The 23,179-nt window shown below is 42.8% G+C and overlaps 2 protein-coding genes across 4 annotated transcripts in view; one reads left to right on the top strand and one right to left on the bottom strand.

The window, feature by feature from the left end:
- LOC149343275 (activating signal cointegrator 1 complex subunit 2) overlaps window positions 1-12,545 on the bottom strand; it is a 47,447-nt gene extending 34,902 nt beyond the window's left edge. Inside the window, exons 1-4 of one of the 3 annotated variants that reach the window (XM_089545804.1) lie at window positions 12,516-12,545; window positions 6,632-6,712; window positions 4,175-4,377; window positions 4,003-4,074 (exon numbers count right to left, since the gene is read on the bottom strand). In XM_089545804.1, coding sequence (XP_089401930.1) covers window positions 4,003-4,074; window positions 4,175-4,377; window positions 6,632-6,712; window positions 12,516-12,545 — 386 coding nt within the window. Of the gene's footprint in view, window positions 1-4,002; window positions 4,075-4,174; window positions 4,378-6,631; window positions 6,713-9,961; window positions 10,596-12,515 lie in introns of those variants that run through there. The other 2 variants (XM_089545803.1, XM_089545805.1) reach the window with 2 other exon arrangements.
- A 205-nt stretch (window positions 12,546-12,750) lies between these two features.
- On the top strand, window positions 12,751-14,261 carry LOC149343274 (uncharacterized). Its single transcript, XM_089542349.1, has one exon. It carries the CDS (start codon window positions 12,924-12,926, stop codon window positions 13,542-13,544), a length of 621 nt encoding a protein of 206 aa, XP_089398475.1. The 5' UTR covers window positions 12,751-12,923; the 3' UTR covers window positions 13,545-14,261.
- The last annotated feature ends 8,918 nt before the right edge of the window (window positions 14,262-23,179 follow it).

The following is a 23,179-nucleotide window of genomic DNA, read 5'->3' as shown; positions in this document are numbered from 1 at the left end:
CCCCAAATTCAATGGAGGAGCATACGCAAGCGCTGTAAATTAGGCCCGCAAATGAATGTGTGCCGTGTAATTATAGGAAACACACAAGGTGTTTCTGGTGCTGCCAATGGCTGTTTGCTATTTCTAATATGTCACATGCCATGCCCACTGTATTTATTTGCAATGTGTTCGTTTTTATTGATCCTATGTTTCAAGGAAACAGTGAAGCCGTAGCCACATTTCTGCAAGATAACACAAACAGGCACAGTAGAACCTCGTTTAATTGAGCCCTTGTTAATTCAGAAATCTGGATTATTTGGACTGCTGTCGTGGTCCTGGCCAATGCCCTTCTGTGTGTGCCTACGCGTCGGACGCCTGTCAGTTTAGGCACAGCCCGAATCACCTAAATACTGCCGTCAAGGAACAAGGCTCTTTGAGATGAAAAGATTGAGAAATCTATTTTTTTTTAATTACATTTTCAAAATCTTCCACTAATATTCCTTTAATCCACCAATTTTCCCACCTTGTCGATCAGTATATGGGCTGCAGGATCAATTCATAACATAACTGTGAGCTGAATTCCACGCAAAAGCAACGTTTCCTCAAAACACCAATATTTTACTTCTCGCTAATTTGCGGCAGCAACATCTCGGCCTTCAAGGCAGGTAGATAGAACCATGATTATTATTGTGGCATGTAGCTAAGAGCACAAAGCACACAGTGTTAGGAACAGATTTTGGAATTTATGCTTTAAAATTTCGTAGTTCTAATCTAGATCAGGCAACAGGGTACTTACACTTGGAACAGTGAAATTTGAATTGCTATAGCACTGCTAACAGTTGACATCAAAAAAGTACTCTTAATATTGTATTCCTTATGCTTTCTAGTACCTAGCCATAAGCCAATACCAATTTCTGTGGTGCGGTTAGTTTTCACTGTTTCTGCAAATTATGAACCATTAATTCCATTTATCTTTGTAACTAATTGCCCTATTAAAAAAAAATCTAGATATTTGAAATCAGTGCTCGAAGCTGAAAAAGAATAGCAAATTTCTTCAAGTATGGTCCAAAATTAAAAAAAATAGCTTTCAGAGCCACGTCTCCCCTCAATCACATGGTACAGTGTTGCCTGCATACCTCCGCTGTGCGCTCAGCGCCAGATGACTGGAGAGCACTGTCGCAGAAAAATAGTCTGACAGCTTAGGTTCGGTTCTGGTTTTAGGAGCTTCATGCTGGCACATGGTGACGGTGGCTATCGCCATTAAACAGGCCAGTCAAGCCGAGAACAGCTGCGCGCCTTGTGGTCACTGATTGGTGGGTCGCTGGTCTATTCATTTTAGAAGGTGTCCCACCATCCCGGCACTGATGCACGCTTCCCTTGCTTCCATACCCCTGGTTCCTTCATTGTTCTTGTGCATAGAAAGTGCATTCGTTGTTAGTGCTGTGGAACCTCTTCACATGCTACAATGCCACTTATGAGAAGGCTACACTCCTGCTAAAGTGCATCATTTTAAAGTACAATTTCTTTTTTTGCCCAAGCTTCCAAGCTTTTTTCAAATGTGAAGAGCACAGCACATCTTTACATTTCCTGCTGATACTGCAATTAGCAAAGATATTCCTGCCCAACCGAAGAAAATTACCAGCTCCTTGCGGTATCCTGAAAAAATTGGCGGGGGCTTAGCTTTGGTTAAGCGTGGTAGGTTGCGAAAGCAAAAGCGCAGCGCCTCCAACAGAAGGAATGCAGTGTGTCGCGTCTACAGGTCATGTGTGGGTACCGGCGGCCGCTGCACGACGACTTGACTTGGTAGCCCATCTCTCACCCTGGTATGATGTCACACTATGACGTCACTAGGCGTGGCATGACGTCAGAGGTCATTCTAAATGTCACGCGTGGCTACCGGCCGCCGCTGCACGACGACTTGACTTGGTAGCCCATCTCTCACCCTTGTATGATGTCACACTATGATGTCACTAGGCGTGGCATGACGTCACTAGGCGTGGCATGACGTCAGAGGTCATTCTAAATGTCACGCGTGGCTACCGGCCGCCGCTGCGTGACGACTTGACTTGGTAGCCCATCTCTTACCCTGGTATGACGTCAGAGGTCATCCTAAAGGTCAAACGTGGCTACCGGCCACTGCTACGCGAAAGGCCGTTCATGAGCGTAGTATTGCTTTCGCAATAAAATAACTGCAGGACAACCAAGCCGCTGCATACTATGGTGCAGAGCAACTATATACAACCACATTGGCCGAGCACATCCTTCAGTACCATTCAAATTCACTAGTGTGCAACACACATAGGCTTATGAGAACTGAAGTGCACTGCTTAGATAATCGACACCATGACGGTGTTTCTCAAACACCAAGTCCAGCATTCTCCGACCATTTGCGGTTGTTTTCATGCCAGCAGTGCACAGCCCTATAACTGCCTGCTTGCAGTTGAGGCCAAGTCAGGCTGGTGCACCACACTTTCATCCTCTCAGTACCTAGCTGCCACCCTCCAGTCCTCAGTTCACTGCATGCATCGATTTGCTTCATTCTTTTGGATGGTTTGAGTGGCCTGCCAAAGACAGCTTAGGCTCACTTTTATTCCATGGTGACTTCTGGCTCGGCAACTAACAATTTCTTACGTGGCAGCCACACGCCAACTGTGGCTGCTTACCCTGTCCTGACCCACCCCCCTTCCCACATGCACATGCTGAGCGAAACGGAGCAGTGACCCACATCAGCTTTGTTAAGTCTTCAAGGACCAAACAGGTCATGTGCACCCTCCCCTCTACCTTCTCACTGCTGCAAGCGGCTGCTGCTTATTAATGCAGCACCATCAGAAGCCCCATGGGGCCAGAATGCGTCATCGGTCATGAAATTTGCCCACTGGCTGGAGGAAAGTGAGGAAAGAGAAAAGACTAAACCCCGTATGTGAGTAATATAAACACACCTCATCCGCAGGGTTGTGTTGATATTGGCTGTCACCAAAAAAATAATTAAAACAAATAAACAGACTGAAAGTGACGTCGCTTCTGATAAACTCTTCAACAGCTGCTAATGTTATCGTAGTGCCAACAAATAATGGAATTAGATGCCCCTGTCAATTTTTTTTGCCTCTCACTCCAGACAAGCCCTGAATCTTCTCCCTGCTCGCTCTCAATTCACCTGATGGGTCTTGCTTCTTACACTTTCCCTCTCTCTGCCTCCTCACTTCAGCAGCGCATGTGCCTCTCCTCTCGCTTCCCCAAGTCCCACATCTGTCAATTGAGTGCACACAAAATCTGTCCGTTTTCCTCTGCAATAATGGCTCTTGCTGGAATATGGAGGAATGTTTCCAAGGGCTCAAGCAGAACAGACGTGTTTATTCTAAACAGAATGGCTGCCACTTTTCCCATGAACTTTTCCTCCCACACTCTTTGCAGCACATTCCTCCTCTTTTTACTTCTCGCATCACTAATAGCTTAGCCATAAAAGAAAAGACTAACCCCCATATGTGAGTAATGTAAACATACACTTCATCCGCTGGGTTCTGTTGATATTGGCTTGTCACCGAAAAAATAATTAAAACATGCCTGGATAGCTTTCACCATCTCAAACATGATCATAAACAAAACAATACTCTTGATTAAGCCATGCATAATGTTTAAACTAAAGTGAACTTCATTTGTGACAAAATGATGGACACGCCTGGATAGCATTCATGATCTGAAACGTGATCATGAACAAAACGAAACTTGATTAAACCATGCATAATAATAATTGCAATCCATCCATGAATGTTCTGTTGTAATGGCCTTGTATACTAGCACTCTCTTGATCCTAAATGCAAATCAAATGTTCATTAATGCAGTGTTTCCTGCAAGTTTGTCACATAGGCTAGTATAAGGTGATCAGAGTGGCAGTAGATATGTGCAATGAAACACTTTTACTATGTTTTCCGTAGACTGACAGCAACATGCAAACATACAAATGAAAACTGAGATGAATTAAAGAAGGAACCAAAATTCCCTAGTAGAATGAATGCATAAGCATACCTTGGTGCAAGTCGCAGGTAGGACTCAAGCATTTGGTGGAACCCATCATCATACAGGGCATGAGACCAGAACCTGGGCACAGCATGTTGTACGCAATGATTAGAGCTAACACACCATGGCTAATCCCTCAGCCAAGAACTGTCATTTTTAATGGTCTAGCCGGTGGACTCACCGATTATGTGGGATCCGCAGCATCTTTGTCAGGTCTTCCTCAATATAGGCCATGCGCTCTAGCCATTCGTCAATTTCTGCGCAATACTTTTCAGCCAGGTTGTGCGGCTCATTGGCATAGATGGTCATCAGCTCCTCAAAGGTAAAGATGATTCGGGCAGGTCTATACTTGAGCCAGTAAATTGGCTCAACAAAGCCCTTGTTCTGCAGATGACGAGGAACAAAGCATGAGCACGCTGTCCAATGAGCCAGCATATCAGTTTAGGCGGTGTTTCCATGCATCCTACAGGTATCTCCATGCAAAGAAAAATGTTGCATAGCGCTTACAAATCAAAACGATGAATGAGGCCTTGTTTGCTCCAACACATTGTTAGCCAAGCAGTTAGCTCAGAATGCACAAAGGTTTAAAATATATTTTGTTCTCACGCAAAACCTTTTTAGAGCCATATAAAATAATTCAAGAGCCCCATGTAAATGCCACCATATTGAGTAATTCAAGGAATAAGCATGTCTCCTTTGCAAAAGGCAAATGCCTGAAGTGCCTAGAACAGGTCTGGCAAATTCACATGAACAAGAGGAGCATGCATGACGTGGTCATTTATCATCCTAGAAAACATTAATGCTCTGAGCTTTGCGAGGAACCTCCAATTGAAACAAAAAAAAACTATGTGCATCCAAAGGTAACAGAAATCATTTCCTCAGCCACTGCAGCCAACGCCATACATTGCGCCATAGCATCAACCTTGAAATAAAATGCCATTGGAGAGTGAGATACCAGTGACACCAGTAGACACGGAATATAAAGTTGCACAAGACCGATACAGAAAATTAGTGAGCAGCAAGAATGGAAAATTTTCATATCTGCTCCCTTCCTAGAGAATGCATCGAGGGAGATTGCTGCACTGTCTCCTATCCCACGAGACTGAAAACACCGAGGCCCACCTGGGTTATATGGCCACACAGGGCACATTCTCAAGAGGACCCATTTGAATAGCATTCTTGTGTGCCGGCAGGTGAGTATGGGAATTTCTGGTTATGATGTAACATGACAATGATCCTGATGCCATTTTACCCAGAGAAACTGCCCAACAAACTGCCCCAACACAATTACTTCTCTAGAATGAAAGCAACACCCTAGTTGCCCTCACAGAGGCTTGCGTGATCCCAAAGGAATGTAGAGGCTGTGTGTGCAGCCCGGGAGTTGAGCGTCAAGGGTAAAGATACTTAAGAAATTCAAGCAGGGCAACACTGATAAGTCAGTGCCCTAAGCTGGCACCTAGAAAGTTTAAGACATAAACAGATCTTGAAATCCCTGCCAAGTCAATAGCAGTTCCATCTATTAACTTGTTTTTAACATAACAGCTGCTTAGGGAACTATTTCCGAGGCAAACACCATTGCCATCATAGCATGCCATCAGGAAGAACTCCCACATACCGTATTTTCCGGTCTATAAGACGCACCCTTGTATAAGACGCACCTGCCATATATGAAGGCTCTCATTGAAACAGTTGGTATACAAGACGCACCCGTGTATAAGACGCACCCCAATTTACCCACTTAGTCTAGTGAGGGTTAATTAAACACGCTTGCTCGACCATCGCGAAATGAACCATGGATGAACTCATCTGATCGCATAAAAGCTCCGTAGCTCCGTAGGCCCGCAGCCCGATTTCCGTTTTCGGTAGCATACTCGACCGCAGATAATTTGAACTTTGCGGTGTAGCTCTTGAGCAACTTCGGTGGCATACTGTAGTAAGACCGAGCACGACAGGTGTAGGTAGTGGAAAACACATGCCGAAGTCACCAACACAGACATAATACGTACACGGTTGCGAAGTTGCAAATAATGACTAAAAAAGAACGCCGGCTTGGCTTGTTTTGACAATGCCGAGAAGCGCGACTGTCGCCATCTTTTGGAATTTCACATTATTTTTGTTTGCGCCTCTGAAACGACCGCGTGTTTGCGATTCTGGAAGTCGTCATCCTCGCCGTTTCATGACAAAGTTCACCTAAAAAAAGTTGCGCACGGCGGTCCCCGTATTGAAGTATTAACCGTGTTACTACCGCATCATTGGTAGTGATATTTTTTCGGTGAAAAAAGCTTGAGCATGAACCTGAGTAATTTCTGAACTCGCAAAAAAAAAACAACGAAAAATTCGCATATAAGACGCACCCTTGTATAGGACGCACCAGCAAGATTTTTGACAAAAAACCGCGTCTTATACACCGGAAAATACGGTACAAGAATGTGGTATAGGTGAGTCAAAGAATAAGCTCTCTTGACAACGGGCCTTCTGCAGTGACATGATTTACAGTCGCCCTAAGAGTGGGCACACGAGAACTATTGACATTACAATTTTGCCACAGCAGAGCATGAATGCAAACTCTGGGAGCTTTCTACACGGCTTACAGTCTACAGAGCCCTTTTTCTGCCATAAAATTGATATGAAGGCATACCAAAGCTGGAACTTGAATCGGCTGACCATATTTATCCACAACATTCATCACCCTGTCATGTAGAGGTAGAGATGTGGCATCCTGAAATAAGAGCATTAATATAAAGGCAACAACCATGACACACCAGACAGAGCTCCAAGGCTTGAAGAGCCTCAATAACAAAACAGCTCCCGTTTACAACATCTAGCTCTTAACAAGAACAAGTGCTGAGCGGTGAATATTAGCCTTGGCTCAGTAAACGTGCTAAGGGAAAAAAATGAGCAGTCAATCACAGCATTGCCCTGTATGCTAGACAGTTGCAATGCAGCATTTTTTTTTTTCCTGCTCAAATGTATGTTGCCACAGGACAACTTGGCAAATGACGTTTCACAAATATAGGAGTTTGGCTTAATGGTTAAAACCATTTCCTACACTGCCATTTCAATACATTCAATGCTGATAATGGCAATTCACAAACTGAAGCAAAGCCCAATACTTCTGGGCCCTATATGAAATTTTGGTTTTAACAGACATAAGGTATCTTTTGTAATTGGAACTGATATTAATATATGCTGCGTAAGCAATACATAATCATTCATTCCCAATTTGCCCAAAAAAGAGAGCTAAACAAATGGGGACACTTAACTTCAAGCATGTGATGGTCTGCACATGATCAAGACACAATGGTCACTTGACCGAACTCAAACAAAAAATTTCCGACGATTACGTTACTTCCTACTGCGAAATTTGAGCACAGCTTATCAGCTTTTCGATAAATTGGGGCAAAGAATTCGAGCAAGACATGCATGTACAATTACAGCCAACTTGTTATTCTTTGCACATACTCCTTCTTCAAGAAACACTCCACTAACAGTTCTTGACTGTCATGAAGGAACCTTTGTGGTCGGAGAAATAGATGGATACATGCTCGACTTGCTGCACCAATGCCTGGTTCTCAAAGATGAGGTCTGTGCAAGTATTTCGCGAAGTTGTCACAGTCGTGGGAGGCGTTACAAGCGAGAGGAAGGGATGTTCTCTCGCATAAGTGGTAAGAAATTCCTGTTTGTCTTTATATCTACATTAAAGTCCCCACCCACCCTGCCACCCTGGCAGGTGGAAGTTAATGGTTGATCGCGACAGTTCACTCACCATTGTCAGCGCTAACCCATGCAGCCCATCTCTCTCATCACCCCACCTATCTATAAACGCGATTCAGGCGTCCACTGGCCCAGGGAGCCAGTTATGCGCACTTCCTTTTCTTAAAATGATCGGAGTGCAAAACGTCAACGCCAATGCCAATGCCAATGAACACAATGAACGCCGACGGCCTATGGCTTCATTACGCACAACGTTGTCAATGCCTGCAGCCCACATCTCTCTCATCACCACACATATCTATAGGCGGGATTCAGGCGTCCACTGACCCAAGGAGTCAGTTATGCCCAATTCTTTTCCTTAAAACGATCGGAGTGTAAAATGTTGTCAATGCCAACAAAAACAATGAACACCGACGGCCTATGGCTTCAGCGCCGCGTTTCTGGCACAATGTTGTCAATGCCTGCAGCCCACATCTCTCTCTCTCTCATCACCACACATACATATAAACACGATTCAGGCATCCACTGACCCAGGGAGCAATTTATGCAATGGCACAACATTTTCAACGCCAACACATGCAGCGCACATCTTTCACTACCTCCACATAGCTTAAAGCACAACTGAGGTGTCCACTGTTGCAAGAGGGCAGTTATGTGCCTTTCCTTTGCTTTCCAAGCTCCCGCTCCATTGGTTTCGCGGCCTAAAGTGCGACTAAGGTGAAAGGCAGACAGGCATTAATAAGCCCATCACCTCAGTTATAAAGATGAACCACCTGCACCAAAATTCAGAGGTTGCTGCGAGCATCATCATGAGTTGTCAGCAAATAGTGTGATGCAAACTCATGGTACCCCTTGTGGCCTGTTGCACTGTGTAGTATAATGAGCTCAGAGGACTTCGTACAGTGCGACTCCATGCACCCCACTGTCCCACATCCCAAGCTCACTGGTCCAGAATTTGGCCCTTGGCAGCAACTGAACACAGGTCACTTCATATTGGGCCAAATATAAATCTACGCAAACTTTTCTCATCTTTTGTCCATGCACAAGATGTGAATGAAATGTGAACAGTGTTGTCGGTAACGCGTTACAAGTAACGGCGTTACCGGTAACGCGTTACAAGTAACGGCGTTACCAGTAACGCGTTACTTTTTTCGGTAATTTAGTAACATACTCGTTACCATTTCGGAACTGTAACGGGTAACATACTTACGTTAACATTTTTCGGTAACGTGAGGTGTCACGTTACTAGTTACTTTTTATTTCAATTGTCCCCCACTGCCTCTTTTTCAGAAAAAAAAAAAACGCCGAAAATAATGTTGCAAATAAACAAAATCTACTGGTGCTCTCGACAACCCTTGTTGCGGTTCGCATGCATGCCAGAAAACACCTGCCCTTGACGACGCACTCAACTAAAAAAAACAAAAACACGAACACGCATTCACACACTTGTCTTCACCCCCCAACCGCTCACACACACAACTCTCTAAAGAGTGGACGCATGCCGAGCCACCAATGGACCATTTGCAGAAATCTGTAAGTCAGTTTCTCCGTAACCTTGTTTTCCAACCAAAACGTCTCGTTCCCTGGCGACACTCGCATTCTTTGTGGAAGCAGTTTCCTCTTCTGAGTAAACTCAGGAATGTCGCCAGTTTACTTCAAGACGGCCCCAAGAGAGCCGTCGAAAGAATACAGTAGTACAGCAGAGAAAAAGGGATTGCAGTCAACTGGGTGTAGCACCGCGTAATTTCGTAAGCAGTAGCACACCAGAATTACTGAAAATTTGTTGAGTTCAGCTATGTTTTCTTTGTGAAGTTGGAATAATGCGAAATATGAGCTTTATAAAATTTTTATCTTGAGTTCTTACAGTGAAGACGCACTGATTAAAATTTATGGCCATGGAGTAACAGCAAAGTAACGTGCGATACTTTTTTGCAGTAACGATAACGCGTTACTTTTTTCTGTAGGTAACGTAGGGTGGTAACGCGTTCTTTTTTTATTAGCGTAACGAGTAACGTATTTAGTTACTTTTTTCCGGTAACGCCTACAACACTGAATATGAATTTCACAAGCAACACTATGATCTGCACCCACTACAGCAATGGCTGCCAAGTGAGTACTTAAACCAGCTCAATTACTGCATGGCCTTGTGGCAACAAGGTGACTCGTGCAGTGGCCTGGAGACACTTGACATGGTAACGTAGTGAATGCTGAGGACCAAGCATGACATTTTCCAATTTAAGAAAGCATCGCAAACCTTTGAAAAGCTGAAGGCTGTTGTAATGTCAGGCGAAGAAGCAGTGTGTACCGCACTACTTATCAAGCATTGTAAACACAGTTTTTGTCGTCTTCGATAAGAACAGGGGCGGCGGATTGAAACTATAAAACCGCCATGGCTGAGGTTCTGCTCTCCAGCTGTGGAGCTGCAAGGTGGCTGTACAATGTAGTTTAGACAAAGCATAAGTGATATACACCACTTCTGTTTCTGAGAGTACATAAACTGCAAGCAGCTAAACCAGTAACATAATTTTTTTAAGCATGTTTTGCTGTTTTGTGAGAGCCCGTTATGTTCCAAGCCCTTTAGCTTGCCCTCTACAAACCTTTGTGTTACGTAAACAAGTAAGGAAATGAACAAATAACAGCAGAACTGCAGCTTTTACATATGCTACGGAGCTAGCCTTCAGCTATCTAGAAAACATGCGTGAAAATGCGTTCAGTGGTAACTTATGCAGAAAGCTAACATATTTTAAAGATGAGAACACAAAGCTCGACACTCAATTCAGAAAGCAAACTGCGCTTGCAAAAGCAGCCATTACTAAAATGTCACCCAGGTGACATACACAGCAGATCATACGAGGGGGTTCCGGAAAAAACGTCCCCGGAAGAAATGTCCCCAGAAAAAAACATCCCACCAAAAACATCCCCATTTGCAAAGTAGGAAAAAAATGTCCCCAAACAGGTGCCATCAAACATCTCGCAACCCGCAGTGATTCAAGCATCCATCTCGCATGCGGAAGGTGCCACTAGTGGGCTTTTACCCCATGAGGCATACTTAAGTTGTTTGATGGTGGAACGAACCACTGATCCATAAGGGCAACAGTGTGGTTAACTCAATGAAAGTGTCGCCATGGTTTATCGCTCAAGGCTCGTAAGATTTGCAACAGAACACTAGATGAGAAGGACATCTGGATACACAGAGTAGATACAAGCTAAATATATTTATTGCTCGGCATCATACTTATAGGTTAATGACAGCGTGGCACAAGCACTGCGTATGTCCAGTACACAATCATAGAGCTATCAGATGAGCACGATAAAATATTCAGGGAGTGGTAATCCAGCACCTATGCATTGCACCTGGAGAAAACAGCTTCACGCTTGCACCAGCACTTTGAAGGTAAGTGTACAGGTTAGCAGACGCTAAAAGTTGCGCTAAAGTTGCACTGCGCTAAAAGTTGGATACTTGTACCAGTATTGATTTAAACGCTGCAGTATTTATTTTCAGAATGGAGACTGCATGACCGTAGTGTGATATGGTACTGCAAAGCACTTCATGCTTACATCTATTCTCAAATTCAAGGAATAGCCCCGTAAAGAGGGCAATTTTTTGTCAAGTGGGTTCTGGATGAATTCATTCTTTGGGCAATTTTTCACTTGCGGACATTTTTTCCTACACTGCTCTTCCTCAGGGTTTCTTCCGGGGACCCTTTTTCCGGGGAAATTTTTTCTTACACCCCATACGTGGCGGTAGCAAGGCCGTCATGCGCAATCGCCGTGCGACACTGAAGACTTGGCGTCACTTCTCATGCTTTCCACCGCCGTTAAAACATAACTACTCTATTCAGAACAAGGCCGAAAATTTTTGCCAAGGTGGCACATCCGCTACAATCGCCGTTGTACAACACTTTCAAGCAGTAACTTCACTGTCCACACCATCCAACTTTTCAGCACTATTTTAACACGACCTTCCTCTCGGTAAATTAAGCGTATTCATGCAGACGCAGTTATTATTCACAGGGTAACAATCTTGCGCCCAACTTTGGATTTAGCGCACTTCTGTTAGTTACCTAATAATTGTAATTTGCGCAATGGCATTTTCTCGACGACAATACGAATGCAGTTACTGTGCGTTGGTTTTTGGGGTTTAACGACCCAAAGCGACTCAGGCTATGAGAGACGCCGTAGTGAAGGTCTCCGGAAATTTCAACCACTTAGAGTTCTTTCAAGTGCACTGACATCGCACAGTACAAGGGCATCTGGAATTTCGCCTCCATCGAAATGCGACCGCCGCGGTCGGAATCGAACCCGCGTCTTTCGGGTCAGCAGCCGAGCGCCATAACCACTGAGCCACCGCGGCGGCCTAGTTACTATGTGTGGCATACATTTCGGGCACAAGCTGTTTGGCGAAACGTCCGCCAACAGGCCGTCGTTCAAAGAAACAGCGTCCGACGGACGGCTTCGACAACACGGCTTTCGGTGACAAGTCCGATAACAGGTTTTCCACGAGAAGATATTTAAACGAATGCACCACAACGCACATTATGTCGGAGCAGGGCTTCCTTATTTCTGTTGTTAACGCAAAGCCATACCAGGCTGGTGAAAGCAGTTGTTAGCATACGGCGGGCATGTGACAGCACCGAAAGCAAATGAATTGAATGAAGGCGTCTGATTACTAATAAAAAACACTGACAGACATTGAAACTTGCAGTTTGCTTTAAGAGACATATCAAACACAAAATTGCTGATACTTTATGCACCTAAAAATGCGCACACTATTCAAGCAAGAGTAAAAATAGCGATTTGCAAACTACCTGCGTCCCTTTATGACTGTCGGCCGCCATCTTTACGTGCGTGACTGTATTATGATGATGATAATGCTAAAAGTAATAGAAACAAAAAATAAGTTTGAACAATGCCTCCTAAAAATTTATTAATGTTTGCAAGAAAATATTGTTACAATAAAGTTAAAGCAGAATATCTGCACTTTTTGATACATGACTTTAGGTGAACCGAAACTGAGAAAAAAAGGATGTGGGTTACCCAAGACCTACTGAACTTGGGTTACCAAGCGGCAACAAGTGGCGGGCTTTGAAACGAGCGAAACTTAAAATGCCAGCCAGCGCCTCCTTGTAACTCACCTTTGTCTTTTGCAGGAGGACTGCTGCAGTCAGTACCAGTCACTGTAGTATACTTGCTGACAGCACTACATCCTGAGCCCAATGACCGCGCCAGCGCAGACCTGGCCGATAGTTCCTGGCCCCAAAAGCCTTGACCTCAACGTGCCTTATTCCGTGGTAATGGCTAATTATGAAAGCCCGACGCACTTCTGGCTGCGACTCGCCGACAGCAAGCTTCCGTATATAAAGGACTTCGTGAACGGTGTCAACAGACACCTGTACCGTGTCCAACTAGGCCAGTACTGCATGGCCGATACCAGAACGTTGGCTGACCTAGCCCGCGCGTATGTGACCGACGTACACCGAAACACGGCGGGGTGGGACGTTTCGGCCGAAGTGTACTGCTTGGACCACGGCCTGACGCTCGTTGTGAGCCTTGACAGGCTGTACCCGCTGTTAGAAGAGGACGCAAGGACTCCCTCCCTCGCCATCCCGTGCTGCCTGCACGGACTGGCGACATGCACTCGACGCCCCCCTCCGTGGCGACCGAGCGGAGATGCCAAATTGGAGGCCGTCTTCGTTGGAGTCTCGGGCACTGGTGTATTTTTGACAAGACTCTTCGTGCTCCGAGATGAGGGAGGCACGGTTTCGAAGTGTGACGTAGCTGACGAATTCATCCTAGCTAAGGAAGCGGCCAAGATACGATACCTGCAGTCAACGTAGAAATTTCATGGCACGCTGTCGAGGTGCTGGTTGTGCTTATGTTCTGGTCACTGGCTGCTGCTATAGGCAATCGCGCATTTGCCAACTTATTGTTTTCGGATGTTTGTTTATTTTAGTTTGGTATTTATCTCATATTAAAAATTGGTTAAGAAAGGGAATGGGCATATTTGCTATCCATATATCCAACAGTGTTGAGGTAGCTCTAGACGTTCTAACTATTGAGATCCATGGCTGTGATGTGTTAGTCTAAAGACTCTGCCTAGGCGTGAAATGCAACATTGCTATGTTGTGACAAGCATGTATGATGGCAGCACATTTATTTATATTTATGTGTATCGTTTTGTCCAGACCCCTTTTCTTCTTTTACGCATTCTTTCAACCAAAACGTGCCATAATCTTTGTTTCCATTTCTTCAACTAAACTTGCTCAGAATTATTCATTGGACTATACAAACGAACATGACAAGCTCTAGGACATGTAGAACATAAAGGACAAAGTCAGGAGAGACTGGTGTGATGAGAACTCATTCCGATGGGTGGTGAAAGGATCTATTGTCTAATTCTGTTTGTTGAATTCCCTTAGTCATGTGAGCATGAAATCAATGCAAGTGCCAGCGGTAAGGAAAAGTTTGCTGGCTTGTCAACACTGGTTTGTGCATTTTAAAAAGTTGTTGCATTTTAAAAAGCAGAATAAACTTGAATTGATAAAAGAGGAAAACTTTCGTTATTCCGTACATCTGTCAAATGTGTCACAATGTTCAAAAGACACTCCGATGGTCGGAGGAGATGTCCTTGCAATGCCTTGCTGATCAGTCTGTGAAAGCGGGTAGTGCTGGTGGTAACATTTGCTTATGGCTGTTTGGCAAGTTATACCCTGAAGAAACCGAAGGAACGTAGCGAAATTACCAGTGGTTTCATTTTGGAGCATGGTAGGGTATGTGGCATGCTACTGCAATGACTGTTAACTGCATGTATTATAACAGACACATACCATGCCTGTAACCATGCCCGACTTATATCGTACATTCAGAGCTTCACTTTTTAGCTTTTTATTGGTATCAAGAAAGGCATGTGCAGTTATTGACATCTGCCTTGCGATTCATCTTTCCAATTTTTGTTTTCTTTGTTGGACAAGATTGCCAACATGCTCAGAGATATCAGTTGTCAGTGCTTGTGAAGTTATCTCACCTGCTTCACATTCATTTTGTTCTGCTTGCTAAAAACCACACCTGCATATCAATTCATTGATTTTCAGAATAGAAAATGTGCTGTGGGCATGAATAGCATGCCGATACTGTGAAAAATAAAATATCTGCAGAGTTGACATGGTTTTTGCTGTCTACATGCTGTGTTCAAAATGCTGCTCTCTCCAACCCTTACGTCTTCTGTACTTTTTCAGTTGTTTAGTCAGGCCTGGCCATTACCAATGTCTTTTCGGGCAGAAATGGGCCTGATGACCTCCCTGATGACCTATCAGTCAGCTAATGCATAAGAGAAACTTGTTCTTGCAAGAGCACAGTTCGCCAAGGCTGTCACTACTATTTGTTGTATCTATAGGTTTAATGGCGCTTACCCAAAACTGGGATCAGCCAGGCACTTGCATACAGCACTGAAGGACATCATTTGAACTTCCGTCAATTTTCGTTATCAATATAAAAAGAGCCTAGAAAGGTTTCATCAGTTCAGTCCAGGAGCAATGCTTGCCATTGTCTTTCAAACATGCGCAGTCAATGTATATATTTGTTGCCTAAAATACTTATTACCAAACTAATGGCACACACAGTATGTGCCAGAAAGCTAAAGAATTAAAAGTTCAACCAGGGTTTTGTGGTCTGCAGCTCTGGCCATAGCAGGAACAAGATCATTGAGCAGAAATATCATATTATCGGTGCTATTGGTCCTACTCATTGCTACACATCTAGCGCTGGGAGGGTAGTTTCATGTTTCAACTTTATTTTAGCATGTGGTAGAAAGTATGGTAGAAGATGAAAGCAATTATTTAACAATAGTGGATCTGACTGTGTGCTGTTCTAATGCAACTCAAAAACTTTCTGTATTGTTTTCTTTAGCTGGGGTGCAGCGCTGTTACAACATTGTGTTGTAGCCCACCTGTGTTTCCTAAGCAGCAGAAATGAATGTGTGCATCACTGGCTGCATTGTTTTCATGTTCTCTATTAAATCATGTCTGCAGTCTTGAAGGCCATCTTTAGTAGCAGTCAATGCTTTCAACTGCCGTATGGAGGTGAAAGTTCCTAGCATCTCAGTCACATATACTCCTCATGGCTGTGCTGTGCATTACTTGGTAGGAGCAAACAGTGTAGAGGCTGTGCTTAATCCAGCCATTAAATCAAGCAAGATATCCTTTATTAATTTATTCATACCCTCAAAGCATACTACATTGAATTAAAGAAAGGGTTGCAGAGGGTTATTTTGTGGCACAGAGCGATGAAATTCAGCACACTTATTGGGAAGCGCACTAAATGAATAAATACAAATTTTCACTGATATATCTTTAGTAGTTTTGACAAATTTTTGTGCTTTGATGCTATATCAAACTTGCAGAAAGCCTGGCTTGACAACAAAACATGGTAGGAGCCTAGAGTCACTCTTAAATTTTAGCCAGAAGAATGATTCATTCAGTGATATTCTCAAAATATTTTTATCAACCTGAGGTTTTTCTGCACAGGACATTATATACATGATTATATAATGCACTCATTGCCATCATGTCAAATTAGTCACAAAGTAAAAATAAGAAAGTAATTCAGAAACAGAAATAAGGAACACAAGGCAACAAACTGCATGAAAATTCATGAAGACATTGTCATGCTATGCTTTCTATAAGCAAGGCAGTCGGGTCAAAAAACACTTTTGACAAAAAATGGTATTTTTACGGAGATCTCAGCCAGTTTCTTGCTACCTATGATCAGAAGAAAAAACATTTTTTAGTCACTTCTCGGCTGTTTTCATAGAAAATTTTTCGGGATATAATTAGATAGACTTTATGAATAAACCTGATGTTTTCTAGAATTAAAATTTTTTCGGGATTTTCGTGATTTGAAAGCCGTGCCCCCCCTTAACCCGTTTACACCCAAAGATGGCAATTCACCATTGTCATCTTAAAATATTCGCTTTAAATATGCATCAACCGAGCGCACCCGCATGTTTGGCTGCTTATTTCTGGACAGTCGCTTTCACACCACATGACACTAGTTGCTCACTAATGTTTCGAAAATCATACATAGCAAAATTACTCCTGAAATGTAATTAAACTACATTACTAATTACTTTCAAGGAAATTGCTAAAGAGCAAATAAATTAAAATACAAATCAATGCTCACAAAACCTAATGACATTACATTACAATTACTTTCACAAAGTAATTTCAGTTATTTTTAAATTACTTTTTAATTCTCACACATGCAAAAAGTACACTACATGCAGCTCCTACAATCATTTAAGACTTCTCAGCTGACTGCATCGCAGGAGCAGCCGAGTTTCAAGGTTGGCGTCAAAATGTTTTCCCTGCTCTGACAATAAGATGCACATCGCTGAGCTGAATAGACGTTCTACTGATTGATCCATTTCACAGCAACCCTGTTTTTTGCATGATTAAAAACTCTTGCAGCTTTGGGTACAACTAAGAAATCATAAAATAGTGTGTCATTATTAGGGCCCGGAAATTTAGGCACTAAAGAACCCTGAAATAGGCAGGCATCTAGGCTCTAAAAAATATTGAAATAGGCGCTATAAAGCAAAAATAGGCGCTTTGAATAATACTCTTTATTCATAAGTACAAGATTTGTAAGTCAAGCAAGGAGCGTACGTAGTCCTCAACTGAAGCAATAAAGCGCATTCTCAGGTTTTCGAGCTTGAAGCTCATTCGGTTTTCGCTAAGCATAGGTTTGTACTTTTAAAGGCTTCTTTTGACATCACATGAACTTAGTGGCGCGAACCTAAAACATGAGAGTTAATAAAGACTTAGGCCTTCAGGTGATGTGGTCGTATCACCTCCGCATAGAAAGTCTGTTACTTGGGAAATTGTTTCTAGGCATCTATTTTTTTCCTGCAATTGTTGCATCTTCGTAGAAGCAGTAGCGCCTTTTCCTTCCAGTTCCCGAAGTGCTGCTGGTACTTGTGCCACTACCTTCAACGATTCATCTGTTGAGAGTCCAGCCTTTTCTAACTTTGTCATCCTTTCCGTCAATTTTGAGAAGTTTACACTACTGTATGTCAGGTCTCTTTCCAAACTCGCCTCTTGCTACACTTCAAGATAAACACTTCGTTACACTGCGTTGAAGTTACAATTCGAGAAACACGTTCGGCGGGACCCGTGCCTTCTGTGCGTGCATCGGCGCGCGCCTTTCGTCGTACATAGACGGATGTCTCAAAATTGAAAAATGGCACCGAGGACCGAAGTGCCGGATTTAGGCATTTATAGGCAAAAAGTGCGGTTAAATAGGTAGCATATCCTAAAAAATGACAAAAAGGCAGGCATGTGCAAAAATCCCCCGTTTAGGCATTTATAGGCATGTTTAGGCAAATGCCTAAATTTCCAGGCCCTAGTCATTATGTCTGTGTTTGTATGAACTGCCTGTAGCTACATAGCTTTCCCTTTTTCAAGTTCCAAGGTAGCCTTATAGCGCACGCACATCACCACCCACCAGCATGTGCAACTTAGCTCCTTTGCTGGCCTAGACTTTTTTTGCATTGCTCCTGCTTTCGAGGTGCCCGACATGGCAAACGAGTGATCACATATTTGCCGACACGAACAGCAGTGATACACTGTTAACAAACGCATTTCTGACGTAATTAATTACTTTCGCTTCATAATTACTGCACGAATGTAATTCATTACATTAATAAATTACTAGAGGAGAAAAATAATTATAAATTACCAAGAAAATTAATTACATTACAGTAATTTAGTGACTACCATGTTTCTTTAAAATATTTGCAGGAAAAGAAATTATTTTCTCGCACTTCTTTTGAACACAACCACAGGATCGTGGGAAGACTGAAGTTTCAGGGGCTCTGAATTTCATGCGCTGCTTTTTGACAGTGAGGGTATGCAGACTACAAGTAGCCTAACCTTTGCAGGATAGTGAAAGCAGTGAGCGCGACTTGATCAGCAAGGTGGGGTTTAAGACTTGGACTCTGAGCCTTGCTCTTCAGATGTAACTTGAGTACTGGCTTAGAAATCTGAAAAGCTTGCAAGAAAATTCGACAGTGTGATGTATTTAGCTGTTTTCAACAGCTACATATTCTACCAAAAGCAACTGAAAAAGAGTGGTGTACACCGTGAGGAAAGTTTATCTTGTCGAAAATATTTTTCATGTGACTGTGTTGGCGTGCACAAGAGCCCCAAAAAGCAGCTGCAGCTTCATCCCAAATGCGTCTAATGGCTTGTCGTTGGCACCATTTTGATCACCAAATAGCTCCCAATCATGGCATAGCAGAAGACATAACCCAAGTATTTCAAATCAAATCAAATTTATTTTCCAACAAGTGGATGGTCGCCTGGGCTAAAAGCTGTACAAACAGCTTGACAAAGGCCCAGGAAACCAGTACACAACATAGCAGGAGCAAACAGTGTTATACAAAAGTGTTATTACAATGCATACGTCACTGTAGCACGACATGAAAACAAAACAAAAAGTTGATCAATAATAAAATCAATGGAAAAAGCTCAACAAGGCAGAATGTTTGTAAATTCGAGTATAAAATTTAAAGTAGGAACACATGTATGGATAGATTATACTTGCACGAAGTAGGTTCTCAATTGCTTAGGACTAAAACCAACAGTGTCTTTATATTTGTTGAGAAAAACGGGAAGATTATGAGCCAAGGATTGCAATTTGTAGTCTGTTCTAAAATGTGGTAGGGACCATGTGTCAGTGCATCTAGTGTTTACTATTGCAGTGCGGTGTTCAAGAGATGCAAGTTTTACCAAGAAATTATCCATACCTGCCGAACCGAAATAAGTTAATTGTAACAAGCGATATTCATAAATATTATCCACACAGATCATATTAAGTGATGTTATTATGGGTTGAATATTTGACCTTGGTTCTAAGTTTACAATGAGGCGAACAATTTTTCTTTGCAAGACATTTGTGCTTTGTACATTTAATGTACAAAGCACAGGAAAAAATAACGAAAGCTGTCGGGAGTGCAACAGATTCAACTCTTCACTTCACATACCTGACTGCTAAAAGATTTTTTACAGACAAGAGAAATTTTACCTACTTGCTCTAATTTGCGATTGTCCTTGACAGTCAAATAAAATAAAATGTTCTCCCATATGATCTTTTCAGAGCAAGTTGTTGCAGATTCTCTCCAGCAACCCAGGTTGTTCTGTGCCATCGGGGACAGACCATGGAAGTGAATGGGTTAAGACAAAAATTTTAATAAATGTGTGGCTGAAAAGGCTTTGCTTGGGATTGTAGTGGTCATAAGTCACAAGGTCACCCTTAGCATCATCTAGAGTATGGAGAATGCATTATTCAAGATTAAAAATGACCACACACCTGATATTATAAAATGCAACTGACAACAGTGGCCTTTTGAGAATCTGAATGCATTTGCAACTTGGACATATCTCTGCTGATCTATTTTTTGTGCATTATCATGGGTTGTGGTTAAGTGTAGGCCGACAGACTATGCCATATGCTGTGTGCCTATCTGATTCATAAGCTAAATTTTACAGGAAAGAAACACTAACATTACACAAGTGAAATCATTGCCACAACTTCAGGTGACCGCCGCGGCGGCTCAGTGGTTATGGCACTCGGCTGCTGATCCGAAAGACGCGGGTTCGATCCCGGCTGCGGCAGTTGAATTTCGATGCAGGCGATATTCTAGAGGCCCGTGAACTGTGCGATGCCAGTGCACGTTAAAGAACCCCAGGTGGTCGAAATTTCCGGAGCCCTCCACTATGGCGTCCCTCATAGCCTGAGTTGCTTTGTGACGTTTAACCCCCATAAACCATAAACAACTTCAGGTGCATAGATACCTACGGTAATCAAAGGAAGGCTCAATATCAAGCTGTAAATTATACATAAGAGACTTTACGAGTTTTATATTTTTTATAAATACATTGGATAAAAATCTAGTTTTTTTGTTTTAACTCAGAAAAGGATACAAAGGTGTTTGTAAAGTGTTTTGTGGTTTGGATTCTTGTTAACTTTTTTTTTCAATTTCAAAAATTTTTTTACTGTGAGCATTTGTTCTGCAGTGGGGCATGAAATGCTTAATTTTGCAAACAACTGACATACAAAGATAACTTGCACCAAGGAAGCATTCATGCAGCTCATGTTTTTCCCTCTTTCCTTTTTTTCCCATTGGGTGCAGTTTTCTTTCACTTACATGTAATTCCTGCAGCCATAATATTTCTTTGTCTTTGCTAGACCTTCAAGACCCTGCACACACATTAAGTGCAGAAACATTTTTTCAGCAATAAAGGATTAGTCCACTGTTTGCTAATGTGGGGCATCATTTGGTATTCTGCGTCAACAGACATCAGGCCCGTACACCTGTGTTGCAGCACTTGCAGTAATGTTGACATATGTTCAACTAGCAGTGTAGAATACACACATGCATGGGTAAAAAGAAGGTAGACAAACTAGGCCTCACTTCTGAAAGGTACTCATCTTGCAATTAATCACACCTTGAGCAAGCAGGTGTTGCAAGGGCGTTAAATCATCAACAATGAACTTAAGTGCTTTCTGCGATTGGTTTAGGAAAACTGTTGCTTTTGCTCTGCTGACAAAGACCCCCCCCCAACATACACACACACACACACTTTCACATCGTAGTACACCAGCTGTTGATGCATGTTTGATGCAGAAATCTGTCCCATTGATCTTTATTAAATTAAAATTTATCACAATCTTTTACAACCAACTATAGCCTAGGGCATACTGAAGAAAAATGTGTAGCATGAACAGGGCGATGACGGAAAGAATGTGCACATGCGCAGTGCTGATTTCCTATGAGGTTTTACAGCAGACTAGCTTTGATTTTATACCAATGCTGTGTTCTAGCTGAGTTCCTGTCGAAGATGTATCTGTGTGACATGTCATGCTATCGGTTTTGTCCTTGCATGTCTTGGTGGGACCGCTGGTAACATGGCTGGTATCAGAATAAAATCATGTTTGCAGTAAAACTTTGTTGGAAGTTAGCATTGTATGCGTGCATGCCCAGGCAAAACCCAATTGAAAAATTCCCATTTGTGTATTTGTCTGCCCTGTAAAAGAAATACCACTGGTTTCAAAATGGACTTTCCAGGTGCGAAATATTCCACCTGTATTTATAACCAATCAGAAAATTCCAGTACATATAGACCGTCGGCATTCCACTTGTGCACTTCAGTTAGCTTCCAATTGGAATACTTATAAGAAGATTATGTGTTGGCTCCCAACTCAAATGAAATGACAAAAAACCGAAGTGATAAATGCATATTGCCAATGAACAAAACTTTTTCTTACCATACTCTTTCCTGGAGGCATTGGCACGTGTCAGTTCAACAAGGTTACTTCATTTGATGATGACTGGAGTGATGGTAGAAATGCTGAAAACAATTCAGCAGGTGAGGCTGCTATATCTTTTTACAAGAACCTGATTAGTTTGCTGTTTTGTATATATAGAGGAATATGCAGATCCTAGCCAAGGGAATTATTGGCTTCCAATATTGGGCTTTCCAAGTGAAAAATTACCTGTTAGCTCCAAATTGACATGTTGATCTTTGCGATACATGTATTTTATGTTCAGTATGTACCAACACTGCAAATTATCTGCACTTGCAGCCTTGGCAGTGGGAGCTAACAGTGTTGCATAATTCGTACGTGCAACATATATGCAGGAATAAACTATAAAAGACTCAAGTTTAATGACTTTGACTTTAGCGGTAGTGCTTCTTAACCATTAAACACTATCATGTGTGCAGCCAAAGTGGTACAGCTCAAGAAAAGACGTGTGGGTTTGACCCACACTCAAGGCAGTGTCGCCCTCACGAGTCATGAGGCCGAGCTTCACACCACCGTGCTTAGCCACATGGCACGCATTTCAAGATGCTCAAGCCACCCCCAGAAGGTGTGCATTTGGCACGAGCATGACACGGGAATGACGGGCGGTGACGGGATCCTCGTTACCCTCGTCCTCACGAGTCATGATGCCATGATGAGGCATATGCGAGTGAAAACGCCAGCGAATCCTGCCACCGCAGCGCAAAAACCTATTTTGAATCGTCGCGGCTGTGTTTTTGCACACGTTAAAGATTAGGTGGCCGAAATTAATGATGATGATGTCCTCGGGCCTAATGGAACATACCCACGGCTGGGGATTGGCCAGGGTGCATAGCGGATACAAACGCACTTAGAGCCCTCCACTACGGCATCACTTCTTTCCTTACTTCACTCACTCCCTCCTTTATCCCTTCCCCTACGGCGCGGTTCAGGTGTCCACCAAGATATGTGAGACAGATACTGCGCCATTTCCCTTCCAAAAAAAAAAACAATTTAATTTAATTTAAGTGTTCGCGGCGGCAAGCAGCGAGGTCCAACAAGTTGGAAATATTCAGTCGCTTGCATGCATGCTTGCATGTCTACCAGCCTTTACGGCTTACGGCTTTACGTC

The sequence above is a fragment of the Amblyomma mixtum genome, chromosome 5 (assembly GCF_055824585.1).
Source record: "Amblyomma mixtum isolate Tamu chromosome 5, ASM5582458v1, whole genome shotgun sequence".
NCBI lineage: Eukaryota > Metazoa > Arthropoda > Arachnida > Ixodida > Ixodidae > Amblyomma > Amblyomma mixtum.
Note: the sequence above shows the minus strand (reverse complement) of the source record. Positions and strands in the feature narration are given on the sequence as shown.